This window comes from Electrona antarctica, assembly GCF_951216825.1.
Source record: "Electrona antarctica genome assembly, chromosome: 16".
Classification (NCBI taxonomy): domain Eukaryota; kingdom Metazoa; phylum Chordata; class Actinopteri; order Myctophiformes; family Myctophidae; genus Electrona; species Electrona antarctica.
In genome coordinates this window covers 42,092,990-42,118,101 of record NC_136797.1, presented here as the reverse complement: position 1 = coordinate 42,118,101, position 25,112 = coordinate 42,092,990, and the positions used below count along the sequence as shown (strand labels likewise).

General features: G+C 44.5%; 1 protein-coding gene across 8 annotated transcripts in view; it reads right to left on the bottom strand.

Moving 5' to 3' along the window:
* Positions 1–1,970: 1,970 nt before the first annotated feature.
* Positions 1,971–25,112, bottom strand: part of prrc2b (proline-rich coiled-coil 2B) — a 39,308-nt gene continuing 16,166 nt past the window's right edge. For 4 of the 8 annotated variants that reach the window (XM_079524626.1, XM_079524629.1, XM_079524630.1 and 1 more), the window contains exons 16-33: positions 22,280–24,033; positions 21,844–21,963; positions 20,661–20,925; positions 20,047–20,213; positions 19,070–19,185; positions 18,171–18,318; positions 16,938–17,014; positions 14,683–15,036; positions 14,190–14,291; positions 13,231–13,435; positions 12,137–12,234; positions 11,686–11,813; positions 10,943–11,183; positions 10,155–10,337; positions 8,398–8,474; positions 7,074–7,143; positions 5,589–5,801; positions 1,971–4,695 (exon numbers count right to left, since the gene is read on the bottom strand). In XM_079524626.1, coding sequence (XP_079380752.1) covers positions 4,528–4,695; positions 5,589–5,801; positions 7,074–7,143; positions 8,398–8,474; positions 10,155–10,337; positions 10,943–11,183; positions 11,686–11,813; positions 12,137–12,234; positions 13,231–13,435; positions 14,190–14,291; positions 14,683–15,036; positions 16,938–17,014; positions 18,171–18,318; positions 19,070–19,185; positions 20,047–20,213; positions 20,661–20,925; positions 21,844–21,963; positions 22,280–24,033 — 4,486 coding nt within the window. In that variant the 3' untranslated portion in view covers positions 1,971–4,527. Of the gene's footprint in view, positions 4,696–5,564; positions 5,842–7,073; positions 7,144–8,397; positions 8,475–10,154; positions 10,338–10,942; positions 11,184–11,685; positions 11,814–12,136; positions 12,235–13,230; positions 13,436–14,189; positions 14,292–14,682; positions 15,037–16,937; positions 17,015–18,170; positions 18,319–19,069; positions 19,186–20,046; positions 20,214–20,660; positions 20,926–21,843; positions 21,964–22,279; positions 24,034–25,112 lie in introns of those variants that run through there. The other 4 variants (XM_079524628.1, XM_079524633.1, XM_079524632.1 and 1 more) reach the window with 3 other exon arrangements.

Below are 25,112 nucleotides of genomic sequence, written 5' to 3'. Positions count from 1 at the left end.
ACTTTTTCCAGTAACGAGTAAAGTAAGGTATTACTCTGCCAAAACAGTAATATTATACCTATTTACTTAAAAAAAAATAGCACATATTACATATTAATCTCTGGATTTGTTGGCTACCGTTTGAAAACATTTTATTTAAAAGGTCAAGAGAGATTGCTGCTTTATTTTATAGCCTTTTTGGCTGATTGGCGACTCTTCTTAATATTATTATTCAAAACAATTGGATTCAGTTCTAAAATAAGCTGACTAAACATATTGTGTTGTTGTAGGATCCTTTTTTGCAGGTGGGGGGGGGGGGGGGGGGGCGCAAAAGTAATACTAATGAGTAACATATATTGCCCAACACTGTTTGTGTATACTATATACTGTCCGTTTTGAGATTTTGCAGCTAGTGTGTGCAGTTCAGATTGTTGGAATATGCAGCTGGAAATGACTGATGAGAGACTGTTGAATATTTTGTTTTATATCCTGCAATTATTCAGTTTGGCTGATTGGAGACTTCTTATTCCAATGAATTGGATTCAGTTGTAAAAGGAGCTGGCTAAACAGATTGTGTTCTTTTGCGGGTGGAAGGGGCCCGGTTGAAAAGTAATATAAAGTAAGTAATATGTAACTATATTACTCTAGATTCCAAGTAATAAGTAATGTAATATTATTCATTTTTCTAAGGAGTAATAAGTAAAGTAAACATATTACTCTCCTAAGTAATATTGCCCAACACTGTTGGTTAATAACAACAATATCTATCATAACCAGTAAGACACCCAGAGGGCGAGAAGCGACCTCGCCACATCCGCCTGTGTGGCGGCAGACTGCTGGATGAGCACTGGCGCTTTGGCATGGGGAGTCAGATCAACATGCACTGGCCATAGACTATATGGTGCGTTTACAAGGTTTGATGTCAGATCAACATATGGAATGTCAGAACAGGTCAGCTCCATATATGGAGATCTAAGGGTGGCAGCGTGGGCAGTGTTTTGAGTGTACAGGGTTTGATGAGGGCCCAGGTAGGGCCTTAACTTTCAGACCTGTTGAGAACTCGCCGGCAGCTGCACTAATAACTTTGGGGCGGGCCCGTTAGAGTTTGAATGGACAGGTATTAATCAAAAGGGAGACATCGAAGAGGAAGGATGGTTGGGGAAGGATCAATATATGGAATGTCAGAACAGGTCAGCTCCATATATGGAGATCTAGGTGATGATCCAGTCTTCTCCATGTATGGCTATCCAGGGTTTGATGAGGTCAGTGTCGTGATCTTCATATATGGAGACCAGCCATATATGGAGCATGTCACAAGGCGTGATGGACTGACGACTATATATGGTGGCGTGACATGTCACCAGGCGTCACGAACTGATGGCCATATATGGTGGCATGACAGATGGATCGACTGACATGTTTTGTAGGTTTTCATAGTAATCTGTAAAAATACGTGTTCCGTTTCCGGTTCGAGAGAGGATGAAATCTTGAGGAAAGCTTGCTTGGTCCCTCAGGGCTCTATCCTAGACCCCCTCCTGTTTCCGCAACATAACGTGCTGTGAGTTAGTCTATTTCTGCTGAATCAATGTTCACCCCATCATGCCGACTTAAACAAGGCAATAATACAGAGAATAAATACAAAGGTAAGATTTTTGAGAAATCACAACTGCTTTATTTATTCTCTCAATAAGCTTTTTTTTTCTTCTTTCTTATTTAAACAAGTAAAGGGTGAGTAATTACCACACATTTGAAAGGAGAAAGACCAGGTAAGATAAATAGACTGCTGGATCAGCTCTAGAAAGCACTGGTCCTTTTGACAAAATTAAATATGCATCTTAAAAGTACAAAAAAAAAGAACAACAAAAAAATAGGGCAACACTTCTGTGCACAGAAGTTGTATCCGGATCCTCTGGGATTTAAGAGGCAAAAACACCCAAAGCCCAAATAATCCTACCAACAATTGTAAGCAGTCCACTCCAAAAACATCATGGTGACCTTTTAAACATAGTTATTTATTTTTTAATTAGTTCATACAATATCTAAAATGAAGCATGATCATAGCCTCCCCCCCACTGACAAAGTTTGACTGTACAGTTAAGTATGCATATACATATATACCAGTGAAACACTGTCATAAAGATACATCGGAACATTTTGTAGTGTCATGGAGCGTTTTAGTAAGCAAGTAACATTTATAACCAGTTATGACATTGGCATAGTGAAGTTTCAAAATGACTGTCCATTAGAAAGAAATCAATGATGGTGCCGACAGCTTCACATTTTTCAAACAGAACAAACACAAGTCCTTCGTAGTCCATTGGAACTGCAGTGATCACAGGAAAAAAGCTTAAGCAAAAACGTTCATACATATATTCAACAAGCAAAGCTAAAAGCCTCTCTCTTTGTGATGATCGACGTCTAAGTTAAAAATAATTATTTGGACCCTGATTGTGATTATAGATAGGTTGCATTTATTGCTAGTGCCACCTCGGAGACCAGAAGCGGAATAAAAATCAGATGGTGGTTTGTTTCTTCACATTTTCCCGCCCCACGTTTCACATAAGCTGGTTTCAAATGGAATTGCAGAGAAAAGGTATTTCAGGAGCCCTATGAGAAAACGTGAAGGAATAAAAACAAACACACACTAGGCCGGGGTATATAAAAATCACTTATCACGTGGCCACCTAACAAACATCTCAATTCTTTACAGCCAAAGTGAAGCAACATAGAGTAAACGTCTCATAATCCGTTTAGGTTTCATTTTACAGCAGGGCTTCTCAAACTTCTGGATTTCAAGGACCCCCGAGTTTGTTTTGCATTAGGCCACGGACCCCCATTACAGTTACAGACTGGCAAGGGTCCATTTGTTTAAGAATCAATCATTTAGATAGGGAACCTCCTCAAGGACCCCACTTTGAGAACCACTGATTTACAGTAATTAATGAATGCAGCCCCCTTTCCCAAAACTACAGAACAAGCCTTCCAACATGATCAACTTTGTTGATCAAAATCCACACACTGTGGCAGCATCCAGTATGTCCATTGACTTCAGGTACTGAATGTGTGTGTGCGTGCACGCTGAATGTGTGTGTGTGTGTGTGTGTGTGTGTGTGTGTGTGTGTGTGTGTGTGTGTGTGTGTGTGTGTGTGTGTGTGTGTGTGTTTTCTAAAATGTCACCAGGTCCCGGGGTGGGAGGAGTCCCGTAAGCTCATCATCACATGCACACACCCGTTATCAAAGCCAGCGAAGTTCCGGTGGAAGAAATGACAATTTTTCCAAAACAATGTCCAACTTTTTGCTTCAGTTTACATGAAGAGAGCGAGCTAAAACTTAAAACCAAAACAAAAAAGCAAGGAATATCACCATAAAAAAAAACAACTACCAATCCAAGCGGTTTTGTCACAGATCACAAGCTGTGAAGTATACCCCCAGAAAGATCCACTTCACTCTTTCCATGTTAACACAACATCCTCAAATTCAAGTTAAAATATTTTTTATTTTTTTATTTTTTTGATGATTGAATAAAAGCAGTCCTTTAGTAATTGAGTAAATATGTGACAATAACTTAGAAAATGTTTCAGCTCCATAACTACCAGCAAAAAAGAAAGTGCCCTTCTGCATTTTCTTGGTCGAAAACACCTCGCAGACACTCATGGTAACGGATCAACGTGTGCCCGGTTTTAAGGACTCTATAGTCCCATGAACGGGGCATACATACAGTTTGGCAAAAAAAAACGGTGTGGAAAAAAAAATCTGTTTGTCGTTTTCCTTTTCCTCACTTTTGGAGCAAGAAACACACAAAACAGGAATATATATTTTCACCTCACCATTGTTCTCTTAAAAAAAGGACATTAAACGTTAATAAATAAAAAGTGGGACCTTGAAGAGATCTGCTTTAGAAGAAGTGTCTATTGTGTCTATGTATATATTTATTATATATATATATATATATATTTATATATCTCTATACGTGTTGTGAGAGAATAAGTGTCCGGTTCTGACAGTTCAGAGGGGATAGTACAGTATGCCTCGGTGCCTTTGGGGGGGCCTTGGGATGAGGTGGCTCGTAGGAGGCTTATAGCTCTTTTAAACTACGAAAGGTAATCCAGAACCTGAAACTTTCCAGAACCCTTGAAGTTCTGTGATGTGGTTTTCTTTCAGAACCACCCCTGATGGGGAGGTCCACCATTAAAAAAGAAAGAAAAAATAGCTGAAATATAAGCATCGCGTTGACTTATATCTTGACTTGAGCTTATAGATCTACTATTTATTTTTTGCTATTTTTAGGAACATTTTGAAAATTCTAAGTTCTGGGTCCCCAGAACTGATGGTTAGTATCACCACATCCTTGCACAGAGCCCAAATTAGGTTCTGAGAACCTTTCATCTGAAACCGAGCCATTGCGTGTGGAAAACATATCCGGGAACCGCAAAATGATGTTTTCACGGCACAGTTCACTTAAGTTTCTTGTAGTGGGAAAATGGTCGGTGTAGGGGGAGGGGTGGCTTTCTGGTGGTTTTCGAGAGAAGGCTTTTAAAGGTCTGTTTGCTAAGCCTGGCCCTCCTTCACTTTGACAGCCTGAGGTTTGATGGCTCCAGTGCGTGCTGGTTTGGCTTGTCCCGGGGAGGGCAGGGGCTCCTGGAGTTTGCTGGTCATGCCCCCCGATGGCACCTTTCCCTCACCCACCGCCTTGTGCACGTCCCGCAGGGTTTTAGTCTGTGCCAAGAAGGGATAGGCAAAGGTTACTAACATTTCACAATGCCAACATCTGCCTCACTAACACCATTGTTTAATAAAATATGTTGTCTTTTCCTGCTTTTAATCACTTTTCTTTTTTTTCTCAAAAATGTGATTATAGCAGCTCTACAAGCTCACAACACATCATATCGCGATTCTTAAAATGATAGGATTCAGGTTAAAATCAGGCCTTTATTACTTTACATACAGTTAAAGTGCTCAATCAATACCTATGTTGGCCGTTTGCGGAATTATCCACTACAGGTTCTACATATCATGCTAATGCATTATACAGTATTCTCTCTTCCCCCATTTCTAAAACCAATAGCATTTCATGCAAAGATATTAAGCACAATTAAGTTTAAACATATTCACAATCAATAGTATTTACTGGAATTCTAGCATTGCCAAAATGTTAAGCATAATTACAAACTACAAACTATTAAAGGGATAATTTCACTTCCAAACATGTTTGAAAGTCAACTATCCCTTTAACTTATTAGTTATATCTGACCAAAGCCTCAAATCAAGCCAATATAAAATCTACAATGTAACAGTATATTGTCGATGCCGGAAAGAAACCTTGTTTGTCCATATTTCATCTTTTTTTCTTCCATAGATCAAAGCCATATTCTACGTGCAAAGTGCGACTTTGCACCTTGTCGCATGACAAGGTAGCAAAAATAGCAGATAACAGCTTTGGACCTACAAGGTTTCCACCTGACAGTATTAGTTATAGACAATTACCCCCAAACCCCAACTAACTGTACAACAGCAACATTAGCATGCATTCACATTTCATTGGCTCAAAATGTAAAAAGGGAAAAATGGATTAAAAATGAAATTACCTAAATTTACAGTGGGTGGCTCACCTTCATGCCATCCTCTGGCCCCTTAACGGGGGGCTCGGGGGCATTGGGAGGGGTGGAGTGGGAAGGCTCGCGCCCCCCGGGGCTGGGGTACGGGGGGGAACGGATGATGACTGTCTTGTTGACCTGCATGACAGGTCTCTGGATGGGGGTGGGGAAAGGACCAGTGGTGGGGGGCCGCATGTGCATCACCATGCTGCCCTGGGGAGGTGGCGCCTACAGGGGGCAGCAGAGGGACACTATTATACATCCATGTCTGGATGTATAAAGAATGCTTCAATAACAGTCATTTATATCATTGTACTTGCATATCAGATGTAATGACAAATAACAAATAACTGAAATTAAGTTCAAGGCAATTATGGTTGAGTAAATGTTTTCTTTTGGGGGGGGGGGGGGGGGGGGGGCATTGAACAAGAATATATAACAAATAACTTAATATACAAAGCCCATTACTGAAATATACAAATACAGGTAAATTAATGACAATGCCCAGTGCTAATTATCACAAATAAATAATGTGTCTATGACCAAAAAAATCCACAGTTAATCATTTTACACTTTTGCAATGTTTTTGGCCTAAATCTAAATACCCCAAAAAAGAATGCTAGGTTTAAAGTGGCTAGAAGAGGATGGACAATAACATGAAAATAATAATATGTGTACATTTCTGTTCATTTCATCCAGCTGTTTATATATATTTTATGAAAAATAATTCCTATCAGCGGCCATATTGTGATCAGGTGATTATGTAATAATTGTGACATGCCTAATCTGAGGACAAGAAGCTTCAATAAACTATTTTGAATTTCCTTTTTCGGCAGCAGAAAGCTTATAGGAATGCAATATAGTGGTTGCTATTTGCAACCATTTATTCCACACATCTCTGAACAAGACAGTACAACTATCATTCACTTTTCTTTTAACTCTCTGGCATGATGTCCACATTTTGTTTTAAAATACAAAATTACTATCCTTTTTTCGTCAAGGCTGGTAATGGTATAGTAGACTTTAATGGTTTAAAGTAAAAACATAACCAGGTCTTCATATATGACAACAGTTACTTTTCCCCTTCAACTTTGAGAGACATAAATATGAACTTGAACTTGAGCAACAGGCAGACTCATTCAAATATTAAAGATCAGAACTTGGTGGTATTTGCTAGTTGGAAATGGCCATTTTGAAATAGTAATTTTTCATGTTTAACTTCATAAATCATGTATTGTAGATTTTTGCGTTGGCTATTCAAAAATAGCAGGAGTACAAGCTGCAAGCTTGTACTTCTGGGGAAAGTACAAGCTGCAAGCTTGTACTTTCCTTCTACGTGCTTCTACTGTTGTTGAACATTTTGGAGAGATCTTGAAGGTGTGAAAACTACATTTAGATTGGAAGACATGTGCAGAATTGGCCTCAGGTCTAAATGGGCTAAAATGACTTTATAAATGTGCAGTGTGTTTTAATGTTGAGTGACTAGTAGGCCAGCTATACCTGCTGAGTGTAATGTCCCACTGGGCCTCCAGGACCAGAGGGCTTCCCACTGGGACTGGCAGAGCCTGGCCTGCAAACACAAAAACATATACACGGTCAACTAGACACTTAGGGCAGATTCAATTTCATTTGATTCAAACTGTTCCCGAATACGATTGCCTGGTCCCCACTGGCCATGATTGACATTGGCCTTGATTCTTCCGCACCAGAGTACACTTCATTCAACTCAGTATTCAATTCTTTCACATTGCATCGATCCGTATCCGAGTACACTTCAATCGGTCCCGAGACTACCTCCATGCGGTCCCGGGATTGGTTGGATGTTCCGCTCCGGGGAATGGTACGCTGCAGTATTCATTCACACTACCACAACATCTGCCAAGTGGTCCCGAGTGCGCACCCAGGACCATAGTGTGAATCTGTCCTTACAGTTGAACGGGGTTGGCTCTGGACTTGGGTCTGTTTTTTTTACCCCTCTCTACACCAGTAGTTCTAAAACATTTTTTTAATATTATATATTTGGCGGCAAACCCCCGTCTGAAGATAAATGTCTTGTGCCAGGGACGAAGATGTGTAAAAAACAAACGAATGACACTCGTGTGAAGTGAGCCCACTGGATTTATATCGGCAACATGGCATCTTACTTCGTCATTAGTGAACTAAACAAAATTCAAGTCCATAGACTTGGCTTGCAAATGATTTACGTCATAAGAGCTCTAAACAAACATTGTAATATCCTCAAAATCCCATACACTTGGCTGCCATATGAGGTAATTTTCAAAAGCCATGCATTGGAGGGGCTAGCGCCCCTCAAAAATCTAATTATTATTCAACATTTTTGATATTTTTCAAAAGAATAAAAAAAAACAAAGCAGATGCACAAGCTCGTAGAACTGCTATTTTTGTATAGCCAACATATACAATATGGATGAAGTGGTTCAAATTATTGTAATGCGGCATTAACAAATTTGTCTGGAAACCCTATGTAACCACCTCAAGGACAGCAGACCCTGAGCATGTATTTACATCTGCTATATTGGGCGAATGTTTCCCAAAAATAGGGACGTTAGGGTTCATGTGGTTAATCCCGGTGCCACTTGGATGGATGGATTCCATGATTTAGTAAATACATACAAATACATAACTATGTAACCATATATATATACTCTGTGCATTACCGATAGACTCACAGCGGTTCACGTTGCATGCTTGTGGATCTACAATCTCGTCACATTTAGTTTTTTTTGCCAATGACGACATAGCCAGTAGGGAGTACAGGTTGGAAGCAGGCTTGAATACATTCAGAGTAGACTTGTTCTCCTACCTGTAAGAGCCCTGTAATCCTGGGGAATGATTGGGCTTGTCTGAGAACTGGAAGCCTTTCAGTTCCATCTGTGAGCCCTGGGAGTGAGGAGGGAACAGCGTTACACATTGGCTTCTACACTACTTCATGTCAAGTACACACGTGCTTCTTCTCAGTTTCATGTCAAGAAGAATGGATTTGGACCCCCACCAGAAAAGATACTACATGTGCCAGGGACCACCATGCAATATTTGTGTTCTTAAAATGTTTAATAAAAATATTCAAACATTTAAAAAATAAATGCCTGGATTTTTTTTAACATAGCAGTCGTTAGACTTTGTCAAGTAGTTTTGCCGAGGACCTCCCGTAACGTCCCTCAAGGACCCCCGGAGAAGCACTCTGGAGTACAGCACATGGCATTCTTTGAAGATTGACATGCTCTAGAATTATCTAAAGGCAGCGTAACTGATTATTTTTTGTACTAAAATACGGCCAGTAAGTGTTAAACAGCTCTATATTCCAATAGTAATCACTGCTATAGAGTATTTGTTCAGTAACAGGGGTCGCACCCCTCTCTCCAGCTCTTTAGTAAACAGAAAATACAGGATACAGGATAACAATTTTATTCAGTCAGGAGAGAGAACGCATATGGTACAGGATAATAACAAGTGAAATTGGAAGTGATTTAGTTAGTTTATTCATTTCGGTCACAATTTAACATAACAGTTGTGCATACAATAGAAGCAGCAAAAATAATTATTGGCCGAAAAGGCATGGGCTGAAGCCGAAGCTTATTATGCCCACCTATTAATATTTGAATTATTTAACACACCAGGAAAATAAAAATAAAAATGTGACTAGAGAGCAAACAAAAGAAAACAATATTTCAACGTAGTTTCATATATTACATCAGAACAAACAGTTGACACAATTCCGGCAATGCATCAATTATACAGAAGAAACAATAGATAAACAAAACAAAGCAGAGCTTGATCTGCAAGGATAGTATTTATTTGAGATCCCTTTTCGATATGTGTTCTTACATACATAAACACCTATATCTGTACACATATATACAGTAGGTGCATGTATGTAAGAATATATACTGAAAGGGAGGTAAAAATGATTAAACAAAACAATGATGAGCTGGGAAAACACTGGAACTGGATCACTATAAAAGTCAGGCTGATAAATTGGTTCTCTCTCCTGATTGGATGAGGAGCTATTTTCACTACTTGTGAAAAAGGTGGTTAAAGCGGCACTATGTAACTTCTATTTTCTTTTCATGAATAAAATGTAATTTTGTCCAATCTGTATGTATGGTAGAGTATGTTACAATATAACTTATACAATTGGGGCGGTTGAATTTTGTCTCACCTGCTCTTCTATTGAGACATTTAGATCGTGATCGTTTAGAAGGTCATGTCTCACCTAGACACAGGATCTGACACAAACTTTAACATGATGGTCTCAATATTCAATTAATCCCCCGAGCAAGCAGGCTAGGCTCTATTACAGCTCAACGGTAAAAAGAAAAAAAAATCAGCACTTCAGCGCTGGAAACCGGGTTTAAAATCCGGGAGGGGGGGGGGGGGGGGGTAGAAGAGTAAAAGTTACATAGTGCGGCTTTAAGTGTGCCTGTGGGTTTTATAAATATTGAACAGGGAACGGTTCTGGACATACAAAGTCTCCGGCTGACGGTGAGGGATTTGCTCGTTATGCTGATGCAAACCCATCAGGCTGCCGTTGCCGTGTTGCTGTGACCCAGTGGACCTCACCTCTCGGGGGCTGCCAGTCATGACTTGTTGGGGCTGTGAGCCGGGCGGCAGCATGCGGCGCTGCGGGGGCGCTCCCACCGACAGGTTCTGTCCTGTCTGCTGCAGCTGGATGGACTGGGGAAGGATGAGGTGCTGCTGCGCCGAGCCGTAGCGCAGCTGAGAGCCCGGCAGGGGCATGGTCACCTGGAGGAGGGGGGGGGGGATTCAGGGAGAAAACAATGATATAGCGACTGCTGCGACAAAGACTAGAGGCACACGGATATTAACCCATTCAGGCCTGACGTCGAAATAAAAAAAACGTTCGCTCTGAAAGAATATATATTCCAAGATTTGTGCCGCATTTTTACGATTTTTCAAAAATAGCAGACCTACAAGTTCATAGCGCGCCACTCGGTGGCGCGCTATGAGCTTGTAGATCTGCTATTTTTCAATAGCTAAAGTATAACATAATGCTTAGTTAAAACACCAAAAGGGGTTCCCGCCCAAAATGGGTTTAAAGCTATAATATGACACACATGCGTCCTCAGGTCTAAATGGGTTAAAACTGATTTACTGCCGACATTGCCATCTGATGTCGGAAAAGTGTACTACAGCAGCGCCATCCAGCCATTTAATACGGCAAAATTACTTTTGGTACTTTAAGTATATTTTTATGCCGATACTTTTGTACTTTCACTCAAGTGCATTTTGAATTCCGGACTTTAGTAGTTCTAAATTTGCAGTATTTATACGTGTACTTAAGTAAAACAATTGAGTACTTTTCCCCACCACTGTGCATATATATATACCTGTATGAGCTGGGAGTCCATGAGCTGGGAGGAGCTCATGCCGGGGCCCTGGTTCATCTGGCCGTCGTAGACCATGGCCTGGCTGCCGTTCATGGGCTGGTAGTGGGAGCCCGACTGGGACTTGACCATGTCAGAGGGCTGCATGCCCGGGAAGGGCGAGTAGGGCCCTTTGAGCTGCCCTCCCCCCGACAACACCATGGGGTTCGGCTGAGACAGATTGGGATGCATGTAAACCTGGGACCTGTGCGGGGTAGAAAAAAACCCAATAGGAATTATAGGCATTGTAGCGTCAAAGTCCCTTCACTTTGGGCTACGTGCTCAAAAACTCATCACTTTTGAACTTGTGGATCTGCTACTTTTGTGTGACGCTGTAGCATGCATGATCAAATAGGGCGTCAATTTACAAAAAAACACGAAAACGTAGACTATGGAGATAAGAGGTTTCTGCCCGACAACAGCGATACATAGCATAGCAACAACCAAGTTGATAGCCTGGCTAATAAACCAGACCCAATCAGCCGTTGGCAAAAACAAAATTGCCTGCCGGCGGATTAGACTGGCTTATTAGCCAGGCTACCAAATTGACACACAGAGGCGTTCCCAGCTGGAAAGGTATAAATAACAACGTATGTGTAGCAGGTATAAATAAAAGAACAGTTAAAGTGCCATTTTATGGAAGCTTGTTCCAGATATATTATGTGGTTGACAAAAGGCGAACGTACTGCTGCCGGTGGGTACGGTACCTGAAGGGGGGCATGGAATTGAACATCTCCTGGGACTGGGAGACGGGCAGGCCTCCCCTCAGCCCCAGCTGGGCCTGGGCCTGGAGGGACGTGTGCAAGGAGATGGGGATCTGCTGGGCCGCGGCCGCCTGAATGGAGGAGGAACACACATGGACACATGGAAATGTTAAAAGGAGTGGAATGCTGTGATTTTTTTAAACTTTTTCTGTTTTGTTATGTGTCAATGGAGTTAACATTGCTAGTCTAATAGACCCCCAGGTGTGGTTAGAAAATTCAAATAATGTCTTCCCTGTGTATTTTTGGTTTCTTCCTGAAAGCCGAAAGCCTTAGAGTCGAAAAGGTCCAATCGAAACACACCACTTTAGTCACATCATCATAACCCTAACCCCTCCCCCAAAAGTAGCTAAAATATGTTGTCTATATTTTAACTCGGGCTTTAGCGGTGTGGTACCTGCTGGTAGCTCTGCTGCTGGCTCATGGTTTGTGGTACGAGGCGCGGCTGGCTGGGAAACACGTGACCGTCCAGGTACAGAGGAGGAATATGGTTCCCTGTGAAGGACAAACAACAGTTCAGTTCAGTCACTACTACAACTATGGCTCCCTACAAAGGACAAACAACAGCTCAGTTCAGTCACTATCACTAATAGAGGAATATGGTTCCCTGTGAGGGACAAACAACAGCTCAAGTTCAGTCACTACTAGAGGAATATGGTTCCCTGTGAGGGACAAACAACAGCTCAAGTTCAGTCACTACTAGAGGAATATGGTTCCCAGATCAATTATTTTCATCAGGTGACGTCTTCTGTTGATCAATTATTTTCATCGTCCTGTGTACATTAGGCCGCAGTCAAGCAAGCAATGCATTTGACCATGTTACATATTACACCTCATGTTACACAAAGACAATGTAGAGATACAAACAAACATTTTCCCAAACATTCCTTTTCCAGGCCCGGGAAAACAGTTTTTCCAATTTCAAAATATTTCCAGGAATTTGCTACTTTTTAATTTCAATCCTATTAGTTTTGCTACTTTTTAACGATTACATGCAGCCACCAGGTGGCTTCACTCAGGAGCTAGTGCCAGCATAATGTAGGAAAATTAGACTCTTTAGAGCAGGGGTTCTCAGCGTTTTTGGCCGGGGAACCCCGGAAATGCTTTGGCAATGTCTCGGGACCCCCGCCCCGCCCCCTCCCGACCCCCAATATAAATTGACTGCTACAATAACCTTAACCCATTTTGGGCGGGAACCCCTTTTGGTGTTTTAAGCATTATGTTATAATTTAGCTATTGAAAAATAGCAGATCTACAAGCTCATAGCGCGCCACCGAGTGGCGCGCTATGAGCTTGTAGGTCTGCTATTTTTGAAAAACCGTGAAAAAAATAAAAAAATTAAACTTTTTTTTTGGAAAATAATTTGGGGACCCTCCAAACTAATTTGGCGACCCCCCGAGGGGTCGCGACCCACGGGTTGAGAACCCCTGCTTTAGAGAGCCTACAATTATACAATATTGAAGGGGAATAAAGAGGGATGTTATTTTTTACCCTGCATGGACATGGAGGGAGCCACGGAGGCCACGGGCATCGGGGGCATGGAGACGCCTCCGAAGGAGCTGTAGCTGACGCCCCCGCCGGTGGAGCCCACACCGCTGCAGGGAGGCTGGCTGCTGTTCCCCCCACCACCACCGGGGGAGCCCTGCTGCTCGGGGAGGGACTGGGAGTTCTCCCAGGCCTTGCGCGCAGATTCCATCTGGAGAGAGAGAGAGAGGGAGAGAGAGAGATATATTGAGGACACAGAACAGCCCTGATCTGTTACCGAACACACTCCAGTCTATATCAATGCAATTTGCCAGCTTACAATTAAGAACATAATAGCCAACACTCCAAAGGCCTTCCGGTACTTTTAATTCCTTAAGGGCAGCATAAATAGATGGACACGTTTCGGTGCTCAAGTCGTCCTCAGTGTGACATGAATTAAAAGTACCAGAACACAAGAACAGGGCTTGACATTTTGAGGCACTTGATTTTAAAACGAGCCATAATATTGATTGCTCGTTTAGCGCAAAGAATGACGTGATGATGGCCAGTAGCCATTTTAAATAAATAAATAAATAAGTGATGTAGGATAGTTTTCCCCTTTGAAAGTAAATAAATACAGAATAACACGCATACAGAATTATGTTTTCCTGAAACGGAATGGTGGACAACAATATTGGGAAGGTGATTATTAGGAAAGCCAGACACTAATGTCAGACAATATTGTTGGCTTGGCAAAGTGAAACCATGAGTCTCTTGTTTAACGGACAAGTAAAATGTTAATGCACTTGTCTGGAAAGATTTATTACTAGGACTAAAGACTTTCCTTTAGATAAATAACTTTTCTTATTAAGCACAAGTCTTAGACTAAAATGTTCTTTCTTACTTTTTGTTAGACTTCTATCGAATGTAAAATGATATAAATAAAATATATTAATAGTAATTAATCCTATTCCTTCTTTGTGTACCTTGAGGGTGAGGTCAGCGCTGGGGAAGGAGATGGGGTTGAGGTTCATGCCAGGCTGCAGGTGGTTGGAGCGCAGCATTGGGATGCTCTGGTTGAGAGTGGGCTGTTGACACACAAACACACGTCCAGTTCCATGAGAACATCCACACACAACGCAAATAACAGTATAATAACTGGATGTCAGTGATTCTCAACTGCAAGATTTCTCACACCGATAAATAGGAGCTTAAGCCATTAAGACCTGTAACGCAGCTGGTTATATCGGCTATTGAAAAATAGCCGATATACAATATCGTAGCGGCAGCACCAAATATATTATATTAATATATTTTGAATTCCGTACTTTTACTTGCAAGTATTTCTATATCGCAGCATTGATACTTTTACTTAAGTAAAACATTTAAGTACTTTTTTACACCACTGGACATAAGAGGTTTCGTGATCCTAGGGCGACGACTTTCAACATTCATTCTCTCTCTCTCTAAACGACTCACGTTTGTCTGCAGCGCGTCCTGCAGCTGCTTGCTCACGGGGTTGGACACGACGGGCACCGGGGGGGCGGAGGAGCCTGGCGGTGGTGGCAGGCTGAAATCAGAGTCCTTGGCGCTAACCCCAAACTCGATGGGGGGCACGCCGGCCCCCAGCCCTGTGTCCACCACCCCGTGCAGGTGGTCCACCTGCACGCCGTTGACCCCCGGCCCCGCCATGCCGGGTCCGCCGCCCTCTAGGCGCTCCGCCACGCCCTGCGCCTCCGAGCCCTTCCGGTGCTTCAGGGAGCGCTCGTTGCCGATGGGCCCCGGCTTGTTGTGCTGCTCCTTGTTCTGCTGCTCGGGGCCGGCGTCAGAGTCCTGCAGCGGGAGGGGTGCAAATTAACACAGGCATAAACGTGTATTTACGTTCTATCAAATCCCACACTTGTGTGCCATATCGATATGAAACTGCCGGGTGCAGGTCTTTTTTCCGACCCGCCAAAATTCCGACGGGCAACAGTCCGACATTTGTCGGACTATCGCCCGAAATATGAGCTTTTACCGCCAACGGTCCGACATGGCATTATACAGACAATAGTTCCGGCAATGGTCCGAAAACCGTTGTTTAGACCAGGCATGGATTCCGTTTGTTAATTGTCCCCCCCCCCCACCCCCCCCCCCCCCCGTGTGTGTGTGTGTGTGCGCGTGGGGGGGGGGGGTGTGTGTGTGTGAGTGTGTGTGCGTGGGGGTGTGTCGCGTGCGAGAGAGAGAGAGAGAGAGCATCAGACTGTGTGTGTGTGTGCGTGGGGGGTGTGTGTGTGTGTGCGTGGGGGGGGTGTGTGTGTGTGTGTGTGAGTGTGTGTGTGCGTGGGGGTGGGGTGTCGCGTGCGAGGGAAGGAGGGAGAGAGAGAGAGATAGATAGAGTGCGTGCGTGCGGCCGTGCGTGCGGGACTGGGGGTGGGACTGGGGGTGTGTGTGTGTGTGTGTGTGCGTGGGGGGGGGGGGTGTGTGTTTTAAACTTCTGAAGAAATGTGTAAAACTGTGTTGGCAAATTGGCCATAGATATGTTAATATTACCTGGACCCCTCCTAATTTACAAACGGAATCAATTTGCATGCCCCCCCCCCCCCACGCACACACACACACACACGGGGGGGGGGGGGGCATGCAAATTGATTCCGTTTGTAAATGGGGTGTGTGCGTGGGGGGGGGTGTGTGTGTGTGAGTGTGTGTGTGTGTGTGCGTGGGGGGGGTGTGTCGCGTGCGAGAGAGAGCATCAGACTGTGTGTGTGCGTGCGTGGGGGGTGTGTGTGTGTGCGTGCGTGGGGGGGGGGGTGTGTGTGTGTGAGTGTGTGTGTGCGTGGGGGGGGGGGGGGGGGGTGTCGCGTGCGAGGGAAAGAGGGAGAGAGAGAGATAGATAGAGTATATAATCGCTACGCGCCTTAGAGAGTGTGTGTGTGTGTGTGTGTGCGTGCGTGGGGGGGGGGGGGTGTCGCGTGCGAGAGAGAGAGAGAGAGAGAGCATCAGACTGTGTGTGTGTGTGTGTGCGTGGGGGGTGTGTGTGTGTGTGTGCGTGGGGGGTGTGTGTGTGTGAGTGTGTGTGCGTGGGGGTGGGGGGGGGGTGTCGCGTGCGAGAGAAGGAGGGAGAGAGAGAGAGATAGAGTATATAATCGCTACGCGCCTTAGAGTGTGAGTGTGAGTGTGTGTGCGTGCGTGCGTGCGTGCGTGCGTGCGGGACTGGGGGTGGGACTGGGGGTGGGACTGGGGGTGTGTGTGTGTGTGCGTGGGGGGGGGTGTGGCGGGGGGGTGTGGGTGTGTGTTTTAAACTTCTGAAGAAATGTGTAAAACTGTGTTGGCAAATTGGCCATAGATATGTTAATATTACCTGGACCCCTCCTAATTTACAAACGGAATCAATTTGCATGCCCAAGGGCTGCCAAGGTAGGCTGGGCCCCGCCCTCCCCCTCCTCCACACACCCCCCTCTCTCTCCCCAAGCCAAAGTCTCTAGTATAATGCCATGTCGGACCGTTGGCGGTAAAAGCCCATATTTCGGGCGATAGTCCGACAAAATCGGACCATTGGCGTGTCGGAAAAGCGCACGGACCCCGAAACTGCCTTGCTAAATCAACTTTTAGCCCTGTACCGGTTGCTAGATCTGCATGTTTTTTTTTTGTTTTTTTCTTTCCGAAAATTGTCATGATTTAGAAAACTTTTTTTTTTTTTTTTTAATTTCGACATCAGGCCTGAATGGCTTAAGTATGCAGCTGCATGAGTGTACCTCAGAGTTGGGCTCGCTGCCGGTGTACGACACTTGTTTAGTCCACGAGTCTCCTCCTGAAGACTGGACTGACAGAGCTGTGGAGGAAAGCGGAAGGAACCGGTTTAATACCAGTGGTGGAAAAAGTACTCACATTTTGTACTTGAGTAAAAGTATCAATACTGCAATATAAAAATACTATGTTACAAGCAAAAGTACAATTCTAAGGCTGAGCTCACACGGTTAATGCAATGCTCTATTCTCGTTGGGTAGTGTCATGGCCGCCCCAATGCATTTCCAATGGGAGTCACATGGTTTGACACAACATTGTGTTGTGTGAGGGGGAGGGGCGCAGTCGAAACACAGCTGAAAGCCATACAACAGACCATGTGACCTCCATTGGAAATGCATTGGGGGCGGCCATGACACTCACAACAAAAATCACTGCATTAACCGTGTGAGCTCAGCCTAAGGCTGAGCTCACACCTTTCATGCAATTCTGTGCTCGTTGGATGCTCGTTGGATGCATGTTGTGTTGTGTCATGGCCGCCCAATGCATTGCCAATGGAGGTCACATGGTTTGACACAACATTGTGTTGTGTGAGGGGGAGGGGCGCAGTCGTCCGCCCCTCCCCCTCACACAACACAATGTTGGGTCAAACCATGTGACCTCCATTGGAAATGCATTGGGCCGCTGGGCGGCCATGACACAACACCCAACGAGCACAGAGAATTGCATGAACCGTGTGAGTGCACCCTAAGGCCTCACTCAGACCTTTACAGCGTTGTGAGTGTCATGGCCGCCCCAATGCATTTCCAATGGAGGTCACATGGTCTGTTGTATGGCTTTCAGCTGTGTTTCGACTGCCCCCTCCCCCTCACACAACACAAATGTTGTGTCAAACCATGTGACCTCCATTGGAAATGCATTGGGGCGGCCATGACACTACACAACATTCATCCAACAAGCATACAGCAATGCAGTAAAGGTCTGAGCTCAGCCTAAATGTGGTTAAAGTACCAAAAGTAGAAGTATTTTGAAAATAATCACTAAAGATTGGATTTCTGTTGGGCTTTAAATAGTGGAATTAACATTAATAGCCAGCTATTTCCGCTACGACTATTTCTGAATCTTCTATTTTGTGAAAATATCGTTTCAACGTGGAAGGACGATTATGCAAAAAAAAAAAAGAAGCAATTATCTCAAATGATTGCGATTAGGGGGCGATCGTATGCAATAATAACTTGACCAACCCGAGCTGTTGGTCTCCCAGATCTCAGTGCCGAGGTTATTGGAGGAGGAGAGTGCGCCATCCTCTGGCTGCTCCATACTCATGCTGCCCTGTTTCTTGGCAAACCGCGGTGGCATCTTGGAGGTGATGGTCCTGCTCTTCACCGGTACCTAAACCACAACATCACAAAGCATGTTACTGTGAAGATCATATCGTTGATCATCACCTCCATCTTGGAGGTGATGGTCCTTCTCTTCACTGGTACCTGTACCACAACATCACACGCATGTTACTGTAAAGATCATATCGTTGCTGTCGGCAGTGATGGAAAAACTACTCAAATGTTTTTACTTTACTTTAGAAACACCAGAAATACTGGCATCAAAGTGTACTTAAAAGTATCAAAAGTAAAAGTGTGTGTTGTTACGCTGACACTCGACAAAAAAGTGTGTTCATAGTAGTAAAAACATCAATATGGAATGGTTATTGTTAATTGTTTATGTGAAAAGTATGATTTCAAAAGGGCTAGGCTAGGCATCCTCCTTTTCGCTCTACACAAAAAATATCTGCAGAACATATAACCGATCTACAAAGCTTCGCACTGCGACACTTCATGACCTTGTAGATCAACGACTTTTTATGATGATTTGAATTTTCTTATTTGTCATGTCATGATTATGAATTGAATACCAAGGACCTGAATGGAAACAAGACCACAAGGACTTTTTTTTTCCGGTGATATCCTTTTGGACAAAGTGTTTGACTGTACTCTGTACCGTTTACATTTCTGCCAATAAAGTATTCAATCAATCAATCAAATCGTCTGTTTTCGCATAATCTTAGCCCTAGAATGGGGATGCTCAGTTTCAAGTGGTTAATCAAGTCAAATTGAGGAGTTAAATATGCAAAAATTTAGCTTACGCTGGCTCCCTGTTCCTTCCTCCTCCTCTCGTCGTCCTGTGGTCGTCTCTGCTTCTTGGACAGAGAGTCTGTGAAGCCATCTGGACTGGACACTCCACCCCCCACGTCCCCCTCGACTGCACAAACACAAACATGGAAAAATACCATCACAAACGGCAAACAACTTTTTTTTTGCTTAGTAAAAAGGTGATAGAAATGTTATAAAGATATCGCCTGTCAGGTGGAAATCTCATATGTCCAAAAACTGTTACTTTGCAGGATTCAAATAAAAAAAAGAAATGGAAAAAGTTGCGATTGCGAACTTGCGGATCTGCTACTAGATGCTTTTGTGTGACACTAATATGATCAAATAGGACATTCTTTACGAAACAAACAGTTGTTACACTAAGAAGAAATACTCTATATTATTTGAGATCTTGCAGATCTGCTACTATTGAATTTGAATCCTGTAAACTATGTTTTGAAGTAGTTTTGGACAAGTGAGGTTCCACCCCCGACAATGACGATATAAAGCCAAAATCTAAAATGACAATATGCTTTCCTGGTTTTAAAGGAGTTAACCCATTAAGACCTGAGACCCGATTCTACAAAATGTCTTCTAAATCCTTTTAAACAGTTTTCTGAAAAAACATCTGTTTCTATTTCAGTGGTTCTCAAACTTTTTCATGCCAAGGACCCCCAGAATTATATGTATTTGGCCACCGGACCCCCATCTGAAAATATGTTGTTTCAGGGACCCCCCAGAAGCAAATAATTGTTCGCTGTGAAATAATATATATTCAAAGATTTGCACACGTTTCCACGATTTTTCTAAAATAGCAGATCTACAAGCATGTATATCTGCTATTTTTCAACAGCTAAAGTATAAAATAATGGTTAATGTGGTTGCACGCTAAAGTGACACAGATGCGTTCCAGGTCTTAATGGAGTTAAACGGTACCAACTTGAACACAACAATTCAAGTCTCTCTGGCTTACTTGGGTAGCTGTTGAGATCGTACTGGGACAGCGGCTCAGCCATGTTGTCAGACTTGACGGAGAGCGGCTTCAGGTCCTTGTCCAGTTTCTTCCCAGAGTGCTCGGCGGGCTCTCGCTCGTCAGGCTGCTCTACGCTGTACACACACCCCACAGACTCATCTGGGGACCTGTTGGGGAGACATCAGGGACCACAACATTAGTAGGGACGAAGAATGTTCGTTGACTTAGCGTTTTTCCACTGACAAAACTAAATAAAAACCAAGCTACGATGACTAAGACACTTGACAATTTCGTCAACAAATAAAAACTATACTAAAATGTTAGGGAGAGACTAGTGGAGAAGAGATCCAGTAAGTCATATTATGCTTGGTTGATCCATTAGTCATTTTATGCTAGGTTGCATGCTGAAAATAGCAGATCTACAAGCTCACAAGACTAACACTAAAACTAAATTAAATTGTATTCAAAAGACTATGACTTAAAAATAAATCAAAATTTGCTGTCAAAATCAACACTAGACCAAAACAATGCTTTGAGTTTGGGTGATTGTTAAAGTGGTTAAGAGCCAACAGCTGCGTTCCCCCAAAAAGTGACTTGCATTCATTTCAACCAACCTTTTGCAAGGAGCGCCACCATTCTGCCAGCTGTCACTCCTGTTACACGCAATTGGGTTATTATCGGCCCGCGTCGTCATCTTGCTCCCCTCCAGCGTTAGGGTGCAGGGCTCTCCCTTCCGGTTCTGCCGCTCCACCAGGGGGCGCTGGCTGGAAAAGCTCCTCTTGGAAAGCTCCCTCTTCTCCCCGGAGTTTAGCTCGCCACCGTGTCCTCCGCCAGAGTCCGAGGGCATGTCCCCGACGTGTCCCTGCTGCTGCCCGCCTCCTAGGGGTTGGCACATAGGTGTATGCAAAGGTTACATATGTCATTTACATTTAGAATTAATTTTATCAGATTTATAATTTAGCATTTTATGTAGACATAGCACTTTATAATGTATACTCATTGCTTCACTGTACAAATAATCTACTGTTAGACTTAGGTTAGGTTCTCAGCTTGCTTATGATTCTTGATGACTATTTCCTTGATGACTATATTGAATGTATTCCCATGTGTTTTTGCTTACTGTAAATCGCTCTGGATTGAGAGCGTCCGCTAAATGCCTACATTGTACATAAAAAATGGAAATAGCAGATCTACACACGTCACTTCGTGAGCTGTTTCAGCTATTTTTTAAGTATAAAATGTATACAAATGGCAGTTATTTCTTGGTATATATTTATTTGTCATATCTGCCCCGAGCCGAAAAAGCCACTATGAATAGAAAATGTAATTTCCATTCATAGTGTTCCAATTTCCAACGCCAAAAAAACACAATTAAAGGTATATTCAGTGATTTGACTTAATCTAAATATCACTTCTTTTTTCTTTTTTTCTGGATAATCCTCCCTACTATAGAGTGTGCTGACCATATAAGGAGTTCCTCCCTGTCCCCAGTGAGCCCCTGGGGTCAAAAAACCCTAGTTTCAGTTTTGGTGGCGGGTGGCAAAGCCTTCATCCAATCAGGATGAGAGGGGCCTTCCTCCAATCATGATCGAGTGGGGGCGTGTGGGTGCACATGCTGTTGGCCTGTTGCACTTCCCCCCCACTGTAGAGCGTGCATGTGCACATTTTGTTACCGGGGCGGACTGGGCGGTTTTCCAAATCACTCAAATCACTGAATGCTCCTTTAAGTCGTTAATCGCAACTATTTGTGCGACAAATAATGGTCAGGTTCAATGTGTGTAATGGTGACAGCCCTACCGCCTCGCTTCTCCCTCCAGTCTCCGAATTCGCTGTTTTCCGAGCCCGTGTCCCAGTCCTCGGCCTGGTGGCCGTGCTGGCCGTGTTGGCCGGAGGAGCGCCCGCCACTGTACTGACCTGCTGTTGATTTGGACCGCAAAACATTGATTTTAGTCTTAGTCATAGTCCTTTGAATCATTTTTTCCATTTAGTTTTAGTCACATTGTAGTCAACTGAAATGTTTTAGTGTTAGGTCTAGTTTTAGTTGACTGAATCTACAGTTGATTTAGACTAAAATGTATTTTGGCAGACCTTGATGGCGTCATAATGACAAATCTGCTATTTTCAGCATACAATGAAGCATAAAATTACATTATAAATTTTCCTCAGTGAGAAAAGGTAGTCGACGAACATTTTTCGTCACAGTTTTAGTCGACGAAATCAACACAATACTGACCGCTGGGCCAGCTGTCCTCTCCGGCGGCTTTGGCGCGTCCGCCGGGCCAGGGGTTGGTGGTGAAGTCTCCTCCTCCGTTGATGTACTCGTCGCTGGTCCATTGGCCTCCCGGGCCGGCCTCGGGTTCCTGCCGCAGGCGGCGGAAGCGCGGAGGCTTGTCCTGGCGGGGCGGCCGCCGCCTCCTCAAGGCTTCCTGCCTGTTGGGGTTATTATCGTTCTCCAAGTAGTACTCTCCTCCTCCTCCTCCGCGCTCCTCCGTGCCGTTCTCCATGAAAGAGGCGTTGAACTTGGGGGTGTACTGCGAGGGCTCGCGTTCGGCGGGCGGCGGGGCTCTGCGGGAGTAAGAGGTGTCTACTACCTCTCCAGGACCGTAACCGTTCTCTTGCAACGGAGCGCCTCCTCCACCGCTGCTGAACTGGGTCTGGGTCCCTCTGCCCCTCCAGGTGGAGATGTCCCGTGGGCCCCCGAAGCCCCGGTTGTAGCCGGCCCCGGTGGTGTTCAGCCTGGGAGGCAACTCGCGTCCCGCAAAGCCCCTGTTGTGGGCCTTAGCCTTGTCTCTGGCGTCGATGGCTGCCTGGTCATCTGTGTAGACTTTGTTGGACCTCCAAGAGTCTCTGTCCGCCTTCCGGACCTCTCCAGACTCGGCGTAACCCTCGCCGTTTTCGGAGCCTTTCTGGCGGCGCCTCTTCGGCAGCTCCTCGTACTCCGAGGTCTCACTCATGGTTTCGCTGACATTCCGCCTGCGCGGTTTCCCCCTCTGGAGATCCTCCACCTTGACAAATTCCCTGATGGGCCCTCGGCCTCTACCCGCCCTTTGGCCCCCGCTGCTGCTGCTGTTGTTGTTGTTATAACTCCCGCGGAGGTTGTCTCCACCTCTGCCGCCTCGACCTCCTCCTCCTCCTCTAGAGCTGAACTCTCGGAAGCCGCCCCTGGAACGGCCCCCTCGGCCCGCTCCCCTGGCCCCGGCAAAGGCCTGCTCCTCATCGATGAAGATCCAGTTGTTCCGACGAGGCGCCTGCTGGGTATCCCGGCCGTCCTGGCTGTGACTGGACGACTGGCTCTTGCTGCTGTCCCAGCCGCTGTCTTTGTGGGAGTCTTCGCTCTGCGTGCTGATGGCTCTCTCTGGTTTGGCTGGAGCCGGTGACAGTGGCTGAAGCTGCTTCTCTTCGGGCTGCTTCTCGACAACAGCAGGCGAGGCTGAGCGCCTGTTGTTGCCAATCGGTTGGTTATCTTTCTTCAAGTCATACACGTTGGTGAGGACTTCCTTCTCCAGGCGGTAAGGAACTGGCTTCTCCTCTGGCTCAGGTTTGGGTTTCTCGTTCTCCTTGTCCTCCACTTTGAGCGCTTTGAGCACCGGCTTTTTAATGGGCCCCGTCCTGCGGATCAGCGTGCGCCCGCCAGTCTCAGGCGGCTGACTGACACTGCTAGTCGAAATAGAGACGGGTTCGGACCACTGGCCTTGGACTGCACCGAGTCCGCCGTCTTTTTTCTGGCTTCCATCCCTTCTCCAATTGTCTGTGGAGCCATCGAAGGGCTCGCTGCGAGGCTCAGGCCCGTCTTTTGGGTTCTTGTCTCTGGGGTCCTGCTTGGGGTAGTCGCCCTCGGTATGCTGCTGGGAGTGGCTCTGAACAGTGGTGAGCAGGCCTTGCTCGTGGTGGTGGTTCTGCTGGTAGCCCTGATCATCTGACGGGTGGTCCAGGCACTCAGTGGACCTCTCTTCATAAGACTCCCGCTGGGAGCAGGCCACGTCACCTCTGGGGGAAAGAAAACGGTGGAAACGGGAGATTAAACGGGCGCTGTAAGTGACCATTATTATTTCGTTTTTGTAAAACAGTGGGTCGGATACAGCAAAATGTACATGTATGTTTATTCATTGCTGCATCAATAAAAATAGTGATTTAAAAAAAAAAGTTGGTCTCCCCTTCTTCAGCTCTTTGATAAACAGAAAATACATACCGGTGTCCGCCGTCCGGTATACCAATCTCGAAAGAGAACCCATTTACCAACTTCAATTAAATCATTATTATTACAATTATATGCCAAATTTCTTTGTTTCATGATATCCAATTTCACGTGATTATCCAGTATTCTGTTATCCAGTTATTTTCCGTTTACTAAAGAGCTGGAGAGACCACTGTTACCGAACACTGAATAACTACGTTTACTACGGTAAAATAGAGCTAGTATGGGAAAAACGTGTTTTTAAACACAAATCTTCACTTCTGGAGGTCCCTGGCAAAAAAACATTTTCAGGGGTCCACAGCCAAATACATATCATTTTAGGTGGTCCTTGGCACGAAAAGGTTTGAGAACCACAGATTAGGAAGGTATTCGTAGAATCTGTCTTAACCCATTTTGACCTGAGATCAGATTCTAAAAATGTCTTCTACATCCTGACAGTTTTCTGAAAAAGCTATGTTTCTATGTCAGTCGTTCTTCGATTTTTCAAAAATAGCAGACCTACAAGCTCGTAGCGCGCCACTCGGTGGCGCGCTACGAGCTTGTAGGTCTGCTATTTTTCAATAGCTAAAGCATAACATAATGCTAACACCAAAAGGGGTTCTCGCCCAAAATGGGTTAATGGGTGGTTCAAAAGTTATTTCACAGCATTTTGTTTATCGGCCCATTAAGACCTGGAATGCACCTGGCTGTTGGAAAATAGCAGATCTACAAGCTCATCTACGAGCTTGTAGATCTGCTATTTTAGAAGAATTGTGAAAATGTGTGCAAAATGCAAATCTTTGAATATATATTCTTTCACACAGAATGTTTTGAACTCATATCTTTGCTTGGGGGACAACATATTTTTGAGATGGGGTCGGCGGCCAAATAC